The sequence below is a fragment of the Diospyros lotus genome, chromosome 14 (assembly GCF_014633365.1).
Source record: "Diospyros lotus cultivar Yz01 chromosome 14, ASM1463336v1, whole genome shotgun sequence".
Taxonomy (NCBI): domain Eukaryota; kingdom Viridiplantae; phylum Streptophyta; class Magnoliopsida; order Ericales; family Ebenaceae; genus Diospyros; species Diospyros lotus.
Genome location: NC_068351.1, coordinates 10,897,394 through 10,910,708, shown reverse-complemented (window position 1 = coordinate 10,910,708; position 13,315 = coordinate 10,897,394). Strand labels below are relative to the sequence as shown.

At 34.2% G+C, this 13,315-nt stretch overlaps 1 protein-coding gene across 1 annotated transcript; it reads right to left on the bottom strand.

Moving 5' to 3' along the window:
• Window positions 1-3,066: 3,066 nt before the first annotated feature.
• LOC127789941 (uncharacterized) lies at window positions 3,067-12,711 on the bottom strand. Its single transcript, XM_052319053.1, has 2 exons — window positions 12,193-12,711; window positions 3,067-3,835 (listed from the first exon to the last, which is right to left on the bottom strand). The coding sequence occupies exons 1-2, from the start codon at window positions 12,662-12,664 to the stop codon at window positions 3,384-3,386; spliced, it is 924 nt and encodes a 307-aa protein (XP_052175013.1). The 5' UTR covers window positions 12,665-12,711; the 3' UTR covers window positions 3,067-3,383.
• Between the last annotated feature and the right edge of the window lie 604 nt (window positions 12,712-13,315).

The window sequence follows — 13,315 nt, the reverse complement described above, 5'->3', positions numbered from 1 at the left end:
TTAACAAGAAGTCAACTATATGTTATAATAGTCAAGTAATACCTCGAGAACACAAATTGACTTATATACTGTATTTATTAGTCTAATACATTTTGACTCTCTTTCTATTTTTTAGCAAAAGTTCACTACTTTTAAATCATAAACAACCAATGTAAGTTTATAATTAATTTTTTCTACTTTTTTATTCAATTAGTTGAGTAATGATAGGTGTTACTCGAGTATGAATTCATTCTTACTTAAATAAACATTTAAATGTCCTTTACCTGATTTTTTGCATAGAGTAATTTTGAATAAGTATCAAAATAGCCTTTAAATACAACACTTTTCAAACAATAAAAAAGTAACAAGTTTTGTGTTGCTTTCTGTACCTTTATATTATATTTTATTACGTAGTGTTTATGTTTCTATAATACATTTCTCATAATTATAGACTGAGTAGGGGTGTCAACGGTTCAGATTGATCTGATTTTATAAGAATCTAGTAACCAAACCATTTTTAACAGTTCCAAAAAAATAAGAACCATAATTAAATCATTACATATATAAAACCAAACTATGACCAATCTGTCATACCGGACCGGTTTTGGTTCTATTCAATTAACATTTAACTTTTAAATATTTTTGTAAAATATGAAATTATAAATAAATTTATTAATTAAAAAAAATCTATAACTTCATTAATGCTTCAAGTCTTGAAATAAAAATAGAATAAAATAATTCATAAACTAGCTCATCAAATGAGATTACATCGATCATTTAGTATAGCAATAGCGCATAAAAGTCTAGAAATAAAAGAGTTCATGAATATCGCTAGTTTCCTAGGAAGTGATACTATTTATGCGTATGTGTATATATATATTCAAAAAATTATAATATATATATACGTATAATATCGATTCCGATTCGGTTCGAACCACGATTTGAAAAAAAAAAATAGTAATCAAACCAAATATATCGATTCTTAATTTTTTAGAACTATAATCTAACCATTGAACCATAAAATCGATCCAAAAGACACGATTCGATTTGATCCGATTCACCGATTTTTGAATATTTTTTTGACACCCTTATGGCTTAAGTTGTTCGTTTAGTTATAAGTGGTAGCGTTGGTAGATATAAATATCGTCGTAAGTATCAATTTATTAAATTTTAAATAATACAATATTACTTATTAAAAAAAACATAAGTAACTAAAGATATATTTTATCACACATGCACTCACTATTTGTGACATTTAATAAAATTCTCAATAAGATAAAAATATTTTAATGAAGGTCAATACTAAGTCAAAGTGGGTGAGCATCAATATTGTTACCTTCAACCATAGTCTCCTGCCCATTAATTTCTTCACCTAATGTACCTGTCATACCAAAATAATTTAAATAATGTACTATTTAAATAAAAGTAGTTATGTAAAATTAATCATTAAACTTACAATCTCAAACTGGGATGGTAATATTGTCAATTGTTTTCTAAAAATTTATATAAAATTATATTTCATAACCTTTTTTAATCTCCTAAGGAATAGTATTGTATTTTTTAAAAGGGTGAAGGTATAAATACACTTTTATCTTTTAATAAAAATCTGACATCCCAAACTTTTAAAATGTCCACATCTACTCAAAAAGTAAAATTATTAAATACATTTTAATTTATATTAAATTAAATTATTCTTGTACTTTATCAAAAAAGTCTCGTGACATCCAAATTTGTTTAAAAGATATTTAATAATTTTACTTATTATAATTTTTTAAAAAAAGTTCAGGCACATTTTTTTGATAAAATACAGTGGTATATTTAATTTAATATAAATGAAAAAAAATATTTAATAATTTTTTTTAAATAAATGGGTCTAATAGGAAATTTTAAAAGTTCTAGATGTCATAATTTTTTTTTAGTAAACTATAGAAATACATTTATGCCTTGATTATTTTTAAAATTTGAGAATGTTATATTTTCCTTATCCTCCCATAAGTTGTTTTTATAGTTTTATTAGAACAAATTAAGGATTAAATTAATTAAAAGATCAAGAAAGGTGATGCATTAAATGTTTAATTTTCTAATAAATATAATATGAATTGAATTAAGAATGACGTTGACGAGTGAAGGACAACTGGACAAGGACGGCTTGGCCGGTGGCTGAACGGCACTGCCGGTCCCGGTCCCGGTCCGGACACGCAAATTAAAATCCGAAAGCGACCCCCCGCCTCTCTCTCTCTCTACATATATATATATATATATATATATACATGTGAAGAAAGAATGACTCAAGGGGATAGGATATGATAATATTTTTACTAACAAATATCATGTTGAAATCCGGAGTGGGGTCGTAACCCAACCGTCCTGAAGTTTTTACATGTATATATATAAAATAAAAACTTAATGTTCACTCGTAAAAAAATTATTATATTATTAATGAGTTCATTTCTGTTTTTAAATTTAGAAGAAAATCCAGAGCGGGGTGGACCACTGTCCGAGGTGGCAAAATAATTTAAAAAGTTGAGAAGCAAGCAAGTCTCCTTCAGCTTCAATGCAAGTCTACCATATATTATTTTATGCCCGACATGCCGCCCGCGGCACTACACACCCATTTATTATTATTGACATAATCCAATTAGATGGCAAATCGTGGCTTTCTAATTTTAATAAATCTTAATCATTATTCTACTATGGTTCTATAAAGTTCTGCTTTATCTTGTGACGATGATGAGAACCTTCTATATTTAATACATTTTAAATGTGCAGAAAATAAGATGAGAATTCCCAAAAAATTATGGCTCAAGAAGCATTCATACAATATGAATGAGAGAGAGAGAGGAGAGGCGATTTGGTTTGGCAAAGTTGTGAGGTCCCGCGGGGGGGGGGGGGGGGGGCACAACTTTAGACGGGTGTTTGGAGCTTTTTAAGCTGTCCCAGTTAAAAGACAGACGGGTGTTTGGAACTTTTTAAGCTGTCCCAGTTAAAAGACAGCCCATAAAGAAAAGAAGAAAAATAAAAAGAAAACAAGCAATCGGCCGGGCTTGTGTGCTACTGCTGGATATACAGCACAAAGCGTACGGGGTTATCAAAATGATATGTGGTATCACTGTAACAACCATGAATATTTTCCCCTAAATTGTAGCTAAAAAGGTAGTCAAATGTTTTTGTTTAATGTTTCTTTCCACAGCAGTCATAGATGATGCTGAGTTAACAACCCGAACAAATTGTGTTGTAATTAATTTCGCCTCTAGGCACATGCACATGCTCATTCACTCACTCAACCCACCATTTTTCAGATCAAACCCATTTGTCATTCGTTTGTCGGGCCTTGTTAATAGCAGTTAAGGAAGAGGGGACGGGAGAAGAAAAAAAAAAAAGTTACAAAGGAAGCTTGAACTAACTTAACTGCATACCACAGTTTCCTTATTTGTCTTCTCATTCTCCTTGCCTCTCTTCAACAACTTGGGCCTTGGCTTCATAGGCTTCAAATAGCAAGCTTGAAACTTAACCATAGTTCTTAGAACCTTAACCAACTTATCCTCTATCTTGATCCCGTTCGGCTCAAGTACGCGCAACGCCCTTGCAACTGCCTCCATTGTACTCATGCACCCGCTAAAGGGTTCCTTCCGAAGAATCAAATCTGATTCAAAGATCGTACCACCATCTATCCCAACATCATAATCCAAACAAACCCGAATAGCAAACTTTGATAAAAAAGGAAAACTTGCATGTACCATCTCTTTAGCGTGCTTCCAAGTCCCATCAAAAGCAATCAAAACATTATCTTTAACACTAGAGTCATTCACTGAAGATTGCCACTTGCTAATTTCAGTTGCAGGCAATGAATCTGTACCTGAGTAATAGAAAATTTATTATCAGCACAATATTACCACTATTTCATAAGTTGCAAGCCCCGACTATCATGCATTGTTTAGGATTAATTTGATTCAGGCATACTTCTCTACTTTTTTTTTTTTCATTCTCTTTTTCACAGTTCTGTGCAGGGAGAAGGCATATATAATTTTCTGATTGACTGCCCTTTTTTTTGTCATGTCCGTGGGTTTGTCTGTCATTTGCATGAGATTCCTAATTGACTCATGGAAGAATTCCGTAACTACTTGGGGAGGGCTACACGGATTCTCTTTTTCCATTCTGCCATGGAGGTCATCAGTTGGGCCGTAACACATCTAGTCTTCTTTGTAATCCCATATTAGTTAATTTTGGCATCTCTTGTTCTTAGCCTCATTGTGCATGGCACTTCTTGACGGTGTGGTTATTTTTTGTTGTATTTTCAAACCATCTCAAATGGGTTTTTTTGTCATGTCATCTTCAACAGAAACTACCTCCATAATCATACACACAGGTTGTGGCATGTCATATTGCTCCTTAAATTGCCAACATTTCATAACACATAAAGTACTTAAGGCTTATAGCTGTCCTGAAAATTTCTATCAAACAAATTTTTCTTTTAAAATATCATAGGTACACATTGGTCATGTCAGTCTGCAGAACACTTGGAGCATCCCTCCTCGTAATAGCAAAGGCATGCCTAGGCCCAAGACTCCAAAGAGGGCACCTCAGCGTGGCTCAGCCAAGGCACCCTCCATTAGGCGCACGTCCATGCATTCAGGCACATGCCTTCACCATAGGTGCCTTGTGCACCTATGTGCTGTTTTTTTTTTTTTTTAAGATTATTAATAAATTTTTTGTTATAACAAGGAAAAAAATACTTAATGTCAGAAAATGTTAAATATATATTCTGAACATAAAACCCAAATGTTTAGCTCTTCCTCTTCTCATAAAACAATCATCCCAAACGTCATCTCATAACCTCTTCTCATAGAATCCTAACCCAAAACTTGAGGAAAACACTTAAGGAGAAATGGAAAAGGACTGAAACACCATCACATCTCATCATACTTGGCGTATGCACAGCACTTTGAAAATTTTGATACAATGCTTTATGTCAATATTTTGTGATGTTCGACTTAGACAAACACACTATGATTTAAATATTACTTCTGATTTTGACTTAGGCTATGTTTTGTTATGTTAGACTATGATTTGTTATATTTGAAAATTGTATCTCATTTTACTCGCTTGTCATTTTATAAATTTGTCTCTTGTTTTGAAACTTGAATTTGAAATGATGCTTCATGTTGATGTTTAGACTTGTAGTGCTTTTTTTATGTATAAGTATTTTTATACAAATTTGGACTTAATGTGTGCCTCACATCCAAAAAGCATGCGCTTGCACCTTGCGCCTCAAGCTCCAAGCACCATTGCACCTTTGACAACTTTGTCCTTCCGCTTAGTCCACCTAGACTTGTATGTGTAGGATTTTGTAGCAACAGTATTGTTGCTCCCTTGTGAATAGAGAAGCATGAGTTTGAGTCATGGAAGCAGCAGCTTTACAAAACAAAGGTAAGATTGTGAACACAGACGACCCTCCCTTGACCTCCAGCAAAGTAGAGAGCCTCATGCGCAAGAGACACACTTATTACTCTTTGTAATTTGTAGGCCCTAACTATTAACTATGCATACTTATTTTGGTATTTACCATGACAACATTTCATATATTCAAACTTCTCTTACTTATCTAAAAGCGTCATCCTAAAGCTACTCTCCAAAGTTTAGTACTTACACCTTATTTTGTTTTATCCACTAAAACAAAATTGTCAAGAAATACTATCTTCATGGTACCTTACCTTATTTCTTTTCCAAAGTCATGATGGAAAAACTAGTTTTCCAAAGCAGGATGAGCTTTTTCTTTTGTATATCCTTACTTGCCAAAACTCCAATTTTCTAACATTTCGGCCATAATATTAAGTTTTGCCTTTCAAAAATACCTTAGGGATATGAATGTAAAAAAAAAATGATATCACCTTAGATTGCTAAATTTGTCATTTAGGAATTCAAATATACCATGTTTGGGGGCAAGTATATAAATTCTTGAATTGCTACAGAATAATCATTTTCTATTACTTCAGTAATTCTCAAAGATTTAAGAACCCACTCCTGACTGAACTGTCTTGATTATGAAAAATAGTTCAGATATTTTCTTATTCAAGAATGAACCATTACGTAACTACTATTGAGTCTAATACGCACATAGATATGTCACACGCCCATTATACTTAAATCCATGTGATTTCTTGGGGTAAATCATACCAAAGGTCACAAAACTTTTGTGTCCTTTTCAATTTGGCCACTAAACTTCAATTCCTTGCAAAGTGATAACAAAACTTTAAAATGTTTTGCAATATGGTCACTAAAGTGATTTTTGGATAATTTCTCACCAAAATTGCTGACGTGGCAATGGCCACATCATCGTCACGTCAGCAATTTCAGCTAGAAACCATAAAAAAAATCACTTTAGTGACCACATTGGAAAACATTTTAAAATTTTGTTATCACTTTGTAAGAAATTGAAGTTTAGTGACCAAATTGAAAAAAACACCAAAGTTTTGTGACCTTTAGTGTGATTTACCCTGATTTCTTGCAACATGCTACTTTCTCTCCTTTCAAATTCCACCACACCAAATTGTAAAGCTTCTAATATCTTTCTTCTTTGGTAAAATACTTGTGTATAAACTGATTAGCTTATGTTACAACATTAAACTGTTTTTTAATACAATCTTTGCATACAAACTAACTGAAGAGAAAATAAAGAAACTGATATTTCTTCTTATTTGAATGCAAATCAAAAGGAAACAAATCTCTCTACAAAAGGAAAAGATTCCAAATCAAATCAAAGATTACAAATCAGCTCCCTTAATCCTAGGAATGAAATAACTACAATATATCTTCAAGATATACATCATATCAGCAATATATACAACTAATATACAATAAAGGTAATAATCCCAATATCTTTGTGATATTTCCTACACTCCCCCCTTAAGCTGGTGAGTGGATATTCTCTATTCCCAGCTTATATGTAATTTCTTCAAATCTAGTTGTATGAAGACCTTTGTAAAAACATCTGCCCATTGATTAGCTGAAGAGACATATGATATGGTGATGAGACCATTGTCTAATTTCTTTTTGATGAAATGTAAGTCAATCTCTATATGTTTAGTTCAATCATGCTGCACTGGGTTATGTGCTATACTTATTGTTGATTTGTTGTCACAATATAGCCCCATAGGTTCTACTCCTTTTAATCCCAAATCGTTGAGAATGATTCTAAACCACAATAACTCACAAATTCCATGAGTTATTGTTCTTAGTTCTGCCTCAACACTAAATCTAGATACCATCAGCTGTTTTTACTCCTCTATGAAATAGTGTTTCCTCCAAGAAAAATACAATAAGTTGTAGTAGATCTCCTATCTGTCAAGGACCCAACATAATTAGCATCCGTATAAGCTTTCATAGTCAATTTTCCTCCCTTTTTAAATAGAATTCCTCTCCCTGGTGTGGCTTTCAAATAATGCAAGATTTTGTGAACAACTTGCATGTGTTTTTCTCTAGGATCATGCATAAATCTACTAACAACCCCCTACTAAGTAGGCAACATCAAGTCATATATGAGATAGATAAATTAACCTTCCTACCAGTCTTTGATATTGACCTTTATCAACAGTACCTCCATCTTCTTGTCCTCCCATTTTGTGATCATGCTCAATTGGTGTACTGGAAGCTGAACATCCTAGCTTTCTTATTTCTTTGAGCAAATCAAGTACGTATTTTCGTTGGGAAATAAATATGCCTTGTTTAGAGTAGACAACTTCAATCCCTAAGAAATATCTCAATCTTCTCAAATCTTTTATTTCAAACTCTTTAACCAGTTGAATTTTCAATTTTCCTTTTTCAATATCATCATCTCCAGTCATAATTATATCATTAACATATACTAGAAAGATAGTGAGTTTTACCTTCCTTTGAGCGTTTGATGAAGAGGATATGATCTCCTTGGCTTTGTTGATATCCCATCCTTGGCATAGCTTTAGTAAATTTGTCAAACTATACTCTAGGGGACTGCTTTAGTACATAGAGAGCTTTCCTTAGCTTGCACACTTTGTTAGCGCCCAAATTTCTTCTCAAAACCTGGTTGTAATTCCATGAAGACTTGTTCTTTCAAATCTCCATGTAGGAAGGAGTTTTTAACATCAAACTATTGTAGATCCCAGTTAAAGCAAGATATAAGAGATAACAGAATTCTAACAGTATTCATTTTAGGCACAAGTGCAAAAGTTTCTTGGTAGTCAATCCCATAGGTTTGTATATAGTCTTTTGCAACTAGGTAAGCTTTATACCTTTCCAACAACCCATCGGCTTTGTATTTGAGTGTATAAACCCATTTACAACCTACTATCCTTTTTTCTTTTGGTTGATTGTTTTTTTAATAGGGCATCCATTTCATCCCTCATACCAAGAGTCCAATTCTTATCTTTTAATGCTTCATGAACAGTCCTTGGGACAATTGTGGAGTCAAGGTTTGAAAAAAAGGCTAAATTCTACAAAGATAAATGGTGGGAGGAAACAAATTGAGAAATAGGGTGTTGAGTACACTTACAAGTACCCTTTCTCAATGCAATAAACCACTCAAAATCAGTAGAATTATGAAAGTTAGAATAACCAAGCTTCAAAATGTAATTACCTAACATAGGGTTGGAAATAGGGAGTAGACTATGGTCTTTTTTAGTATACACCTTATGCTTCCTTGTCTCTTGTTGATTTAGAGGTTTCAATGGTGAGGCTCGCATAGGGAAAGGTTGATTACTGGTCATAGAATGGTCATTGACCAAAGGGTGGTTGTCACTGACTGTAGACTAGCCATGATTAGTGGCTACAAGCAAAGGCAGAGGCTGGTCATGGTCAGTTGCTATAGGCAAAAGCTGGTCATGGTCAATTGTTATAGGCAAAGGCTAGTCCTGGTCAGTTGTTGTAGGCAAAGGGTGGAGAAAAACTTTGCCTTCTTTTAAAGTGGAATAGTGCCCCCCCCCCCCTAAAGATGAAGATTGGGAGAAGGGAAAAATGTTATCTTCATGAAAGAAGACATCCAAGGACATAAAGAACCTTCAAGAAGGGAGATGATAACACCAGTATCCCCTTTGAGTATTAGCATAAGCAAGAAATAGGCATTTAAGCGCTCTAGGGTCAAGCTTAGTGTAGTTGATTTTGTGGATGTGGGCATAAGCTGTGCAGGCTAAGACCTTGACAGGTAAATCAATTAAATATTGTAGGTGAGGTTAGGAAACAGAGAGTTTTTGAAGGGGACTTTGCTAGGCAAGAATCCGAGACGAGATTCGATTGATAAGCTGTGTAGCAGTTAAGATTGCTTCCCCCCAAAAATAAAATGGAACATGGGTGTCAAAGAAAATGGCTCAAATCACATGTAGAAGATGATGATTCTTCCTTTTAGCAACCCCATTTTGCTAATAGTCAACACAAGATGACTCAAGAATGACCCCATGGGACTGAAAAAAATAATGTAGAGTATGATTAAAATATTCCTTCCCATTGTCTGTCCAAATGTGCTTTATGTGAAACCCAAATTGTGTATGAATGAGTTGAAAGAAATGTTGAAGGATCTTTGGAACTTCATATTTTTCTTTCATCAAAAATAGTCAAGTGACTCGAGTAAAGTCATTAATAAAAGTAATGAATCACTTAACTCTATTTATATTAGAGACTTTGGAAAGACCCCATACATTAGAATGGATTAAATCAAAAGGAGTTGAAGTTTTTATTGATGAAGGTGGAAAACAAACACGATGGTGTTTAATAAGCTCACACACTTCACAATGAAAATCAGAACTAGAGACATGTAGGAATAAAGAAGGGTGCATATGATGTAAACGGTAAATAAGCAAAGGCAAGTGTTGTCCAAGAGCATGTAAGTCTTGGGTCAATTACTAGTTCAAGGGCTAAAGAATTTCAAAAGGAACTTGAGTTATTTATTGGGAAGACTCCAGCCCATTTGGAAGAGTTAGAATTCAAAGTGAATGAATCAAAACCCAAATTAATCACATTGCTTGTTTGCTTGAAAGCCCAAGACCAGAATGCAACCTAGGCACTCCATGATCAAGCCCAAGCAATCAACCCATCTGCCAGGACCCAAGTCTTTCCAACAAGCCCAAGTCTCATAACTGATGTCAAGGATGATGTCATCCTTCATTTGCTCTTCATGTTTGAGAGTGTTTTGTCTTGTTTGTATCATTGTGTTTTATCATCATGACTCCATTTGTCAAAAGTGGTATGATGATGTTTTTTCTTTATGTTTTTGGTTTGTCTTTTATCATCATTAGTCCCATTTTCTCAAAAGAGGCAATCATAATTCCCTTTGCCAAAAGTGACATGATGATGTTTTACTTTATGCTTTTGGTTTGTCTTTTATCATCATTAGCCCTCTTTTGTCCAAAGAGACAATAATGTTGTCTATCTTTAATTATTATATTTGTCTTTAAGACTAGTATTTATATGTGTGATCTTCTAATATTTTGGCACGAACATTTTTATGAAGAAAGTGCAAAGAACATTTTTATTCTAATTCTTATCTAAGCAATTCATTTGTTTATTGGCGAATTTACTTGATTCTTATCACTCTTCCTTCTTCTATCTTAGAGTGTGGCGAATTGAAACTAGTATTTTCTTATTTGTGACGAACTTTCTTATCAAACAAGGGGGCTAGTATTTCTTTGTATTTTGGGCACATCAGCATAGCTTTAAGAGAACCACCAAAAGCGAGATGACCTAAACGTCTATGGCAGATAGTTTAGGTGAGTTTTCTTGTGATTCAGCAGACTATTTCTTAGAAGCAATAAGAGCCTACACATCATCAAGAAGATAAAACCCATTTTGGACTCTAGCAACTCCAATCTTCTCCCCTGATATATGGTTCTGAAATACACAATGGCTGTCAAAAAAAGTGATAATGCAGTCTAGGTCTTTAGTTAGTTTACAAATAGAGATGAGATTAGTAGTAACCTTTGGTACACCACAAGTAGAAAGGAGTTCAAGCAAAAGAGGCTATGAATATTATTAGGACACCACAAGTTGGATTACTAGATGGAATAAAGACAAAATTATGGGAGGATCTAGCGGGGTTAGTACAAGGAATGCCTAGGGGAGAGACAAGGAGATGACTTAAATGGCCATGTGGGCAGACAAGGGAATGATTATAGAGATGAACTTGAAGGTTATGGATTTGGAGGAAAAATAGTGAGGGCAAAGCTGTTTTGGATTTTACCACAGCACATAAGCTCATCATGCCTAATGCTAAGTTCAATAAATGGCATTGATTAAGCCTTGGCATTGTTGTTGTTTTGTTTATTAATCATTTTAATATGGTATTTTGGTTATGATAGTTATTAGCCATAGAAAGAAAAAAATCTTTTTTATACCATAATCAATGTTATCTTGACATCCATGTTCCGTGTGTACCATCTCATATCATCAATTACATCTTCCTGCCTGAGCATTAGGTTTCCCCCTTAAAAATACTTTCTCCTTGCAGAATCCAATGTTAACCTGTCAAAATTACCTCCAAATCTGTTCATTCAATCAAATCTAAGGCACACAAACTCACATTAATTATTATCCCTCCTAATACAAGTGCCAATAGTATACCATATCCCATTTTTATTCATAGTAAAATATTTTATTTTATATTTTTATCCATGCTTACCTCACCAACTTAGTAAATTTTATATCCAATGTTTTCTTTCATTTTACATCTACTCCTACCCTAGGTCTTAACTTTCATTCTAATCAAAGTATGTACTAGCTTCATCCATTACTAACCCTATAGCCCCAAGTTGCTGGCATACACCTAAAGCATGGATTACATTCTTTGTCCACGCTCGTCCACGGCCAAACAATCCTTCCCATTTCTCACAGCAACTGGGCTCAGACCCAGTGGTCCTCGTCCACTGTCGATTGCATCAAAGGATAGATGCAATACGTTCCTTTCTCTGAATCTAAATGCATGGGAATCATTCAATTGCCCATGTTCTTTTATGGACTTTGCTACGTCTTCCAACTGCTGTTCGATCACCATTCAAGGGTTAGCCATTTATCTTATTGTACACCATATTTTCTTCCACGAATCTTAAAATTAATCAGTCCATACTTGCATTTCAGGTGATCTTTCAGTGAATCCAATAAAAGGTACTTATCAGAGATCAAAATAATCTAAATAAAAAAAAGTACTCAAATTCATGTAATCGACGTCAATCGAAGGAGGTTAAGAAGCGTATGTACCAGGGAACAAATACAGGGCGCGAAACGGGCGGTTAGGGTTTTCAAGAGCAGCATTGTAGAGCGAATCGAGGAGGGGCGAGTCGCCGAGGCGGAGTCGGCGGCCCACTACAATATGGCAGCTGCGGAGGCACTTGGCGAGGACAGGGACGGTGGCGAGCTTGTGGCGCCGCTCATGGGGGTGGTGTAGTACCACGACTTGGGTGCTGCTGGTCGCGATGGGCTCGCTTGGGATGCTGTCGCAGAGGCACACGTTGATTGGCCTCTCGCACCCTCTGTTGCATATCATTCTCCGGCCAGTGTCGGTCCGGGGGTTGTGGGGCTTATCAGCGTCGTCGCCCGCGATGGCAGTGGCGGTGGCGGGTGGCGGACCGGAGCTGTCAAGGAGCGCGGTAAGTTTGTCTTCTTCCATGGTAAATCCAATAATCCATGCGCATTCAGAATTGAGACACGGCCAGGTCTTCAATTCAAGCATCTCTAGATTTCCACCCTTTCTTTCAACTTTCAATTTTGGAAAAGTTTCACGCGGTACGTGAGGCTTAGGGTAATTTCAAAAACTACTCCTGATATTTTAGAAAATACAGTGAATATACATTAAAATTAATATTATATTATAATTATAATTTTATTATTTATTAACCCTTGATAAACATTTAAAATTGACTAAAATATCTTTATATTTAAAAAAAATTCAATTTTTTTATTACAATCTATTTTTTTTCTCAATTTTGTTGTCTATCATTATATTTCTTGTTCATCAACGATAACAACAATGTCAATAAAAGTGTTAATGATTTTAAATCTTGTTATTCTAAATCTTGAACAATCATTTCAAATTACAAATCATTATAGGTTTAGAATGATTTGCATGATGAGATGACCGATATTAATTTGGTAGAGACAATGACAACAACATCATATTTTTCTTTTTTCTTTCTATGTTTTAAATTTAATGGAACCCAAATTTGGGTTTAATTTTGTTTCTTATAGAACTCCATTAGTTGGACAGTGTTTCTAGAAAAATATTATCAACAAATAAATCTTCTCTATTTATTTATCATTGTGTTTTAGGTTCCATCAAACCTAAATTGAACTCATACATAGATTTAATTTGATTTGCAAGTAT

Excerpts from the sequence above, each read along its gene's own strand:
- LOC127789941 (XM_052319053.1), bottom strand. The coding sequence starts at position 12,664 with ATGCTTGAATTGAAGACCTGGCCGTGTCTCAATTCTGAATGCGCATGG. Across the intron at positions 3,836-12,192 it reads CGCCCTGTATTTGTTCCCTG|GTACAGATTCATTGCCTGCA; the intron begins GTACATACGCTT and ends TCTATTACTCAG.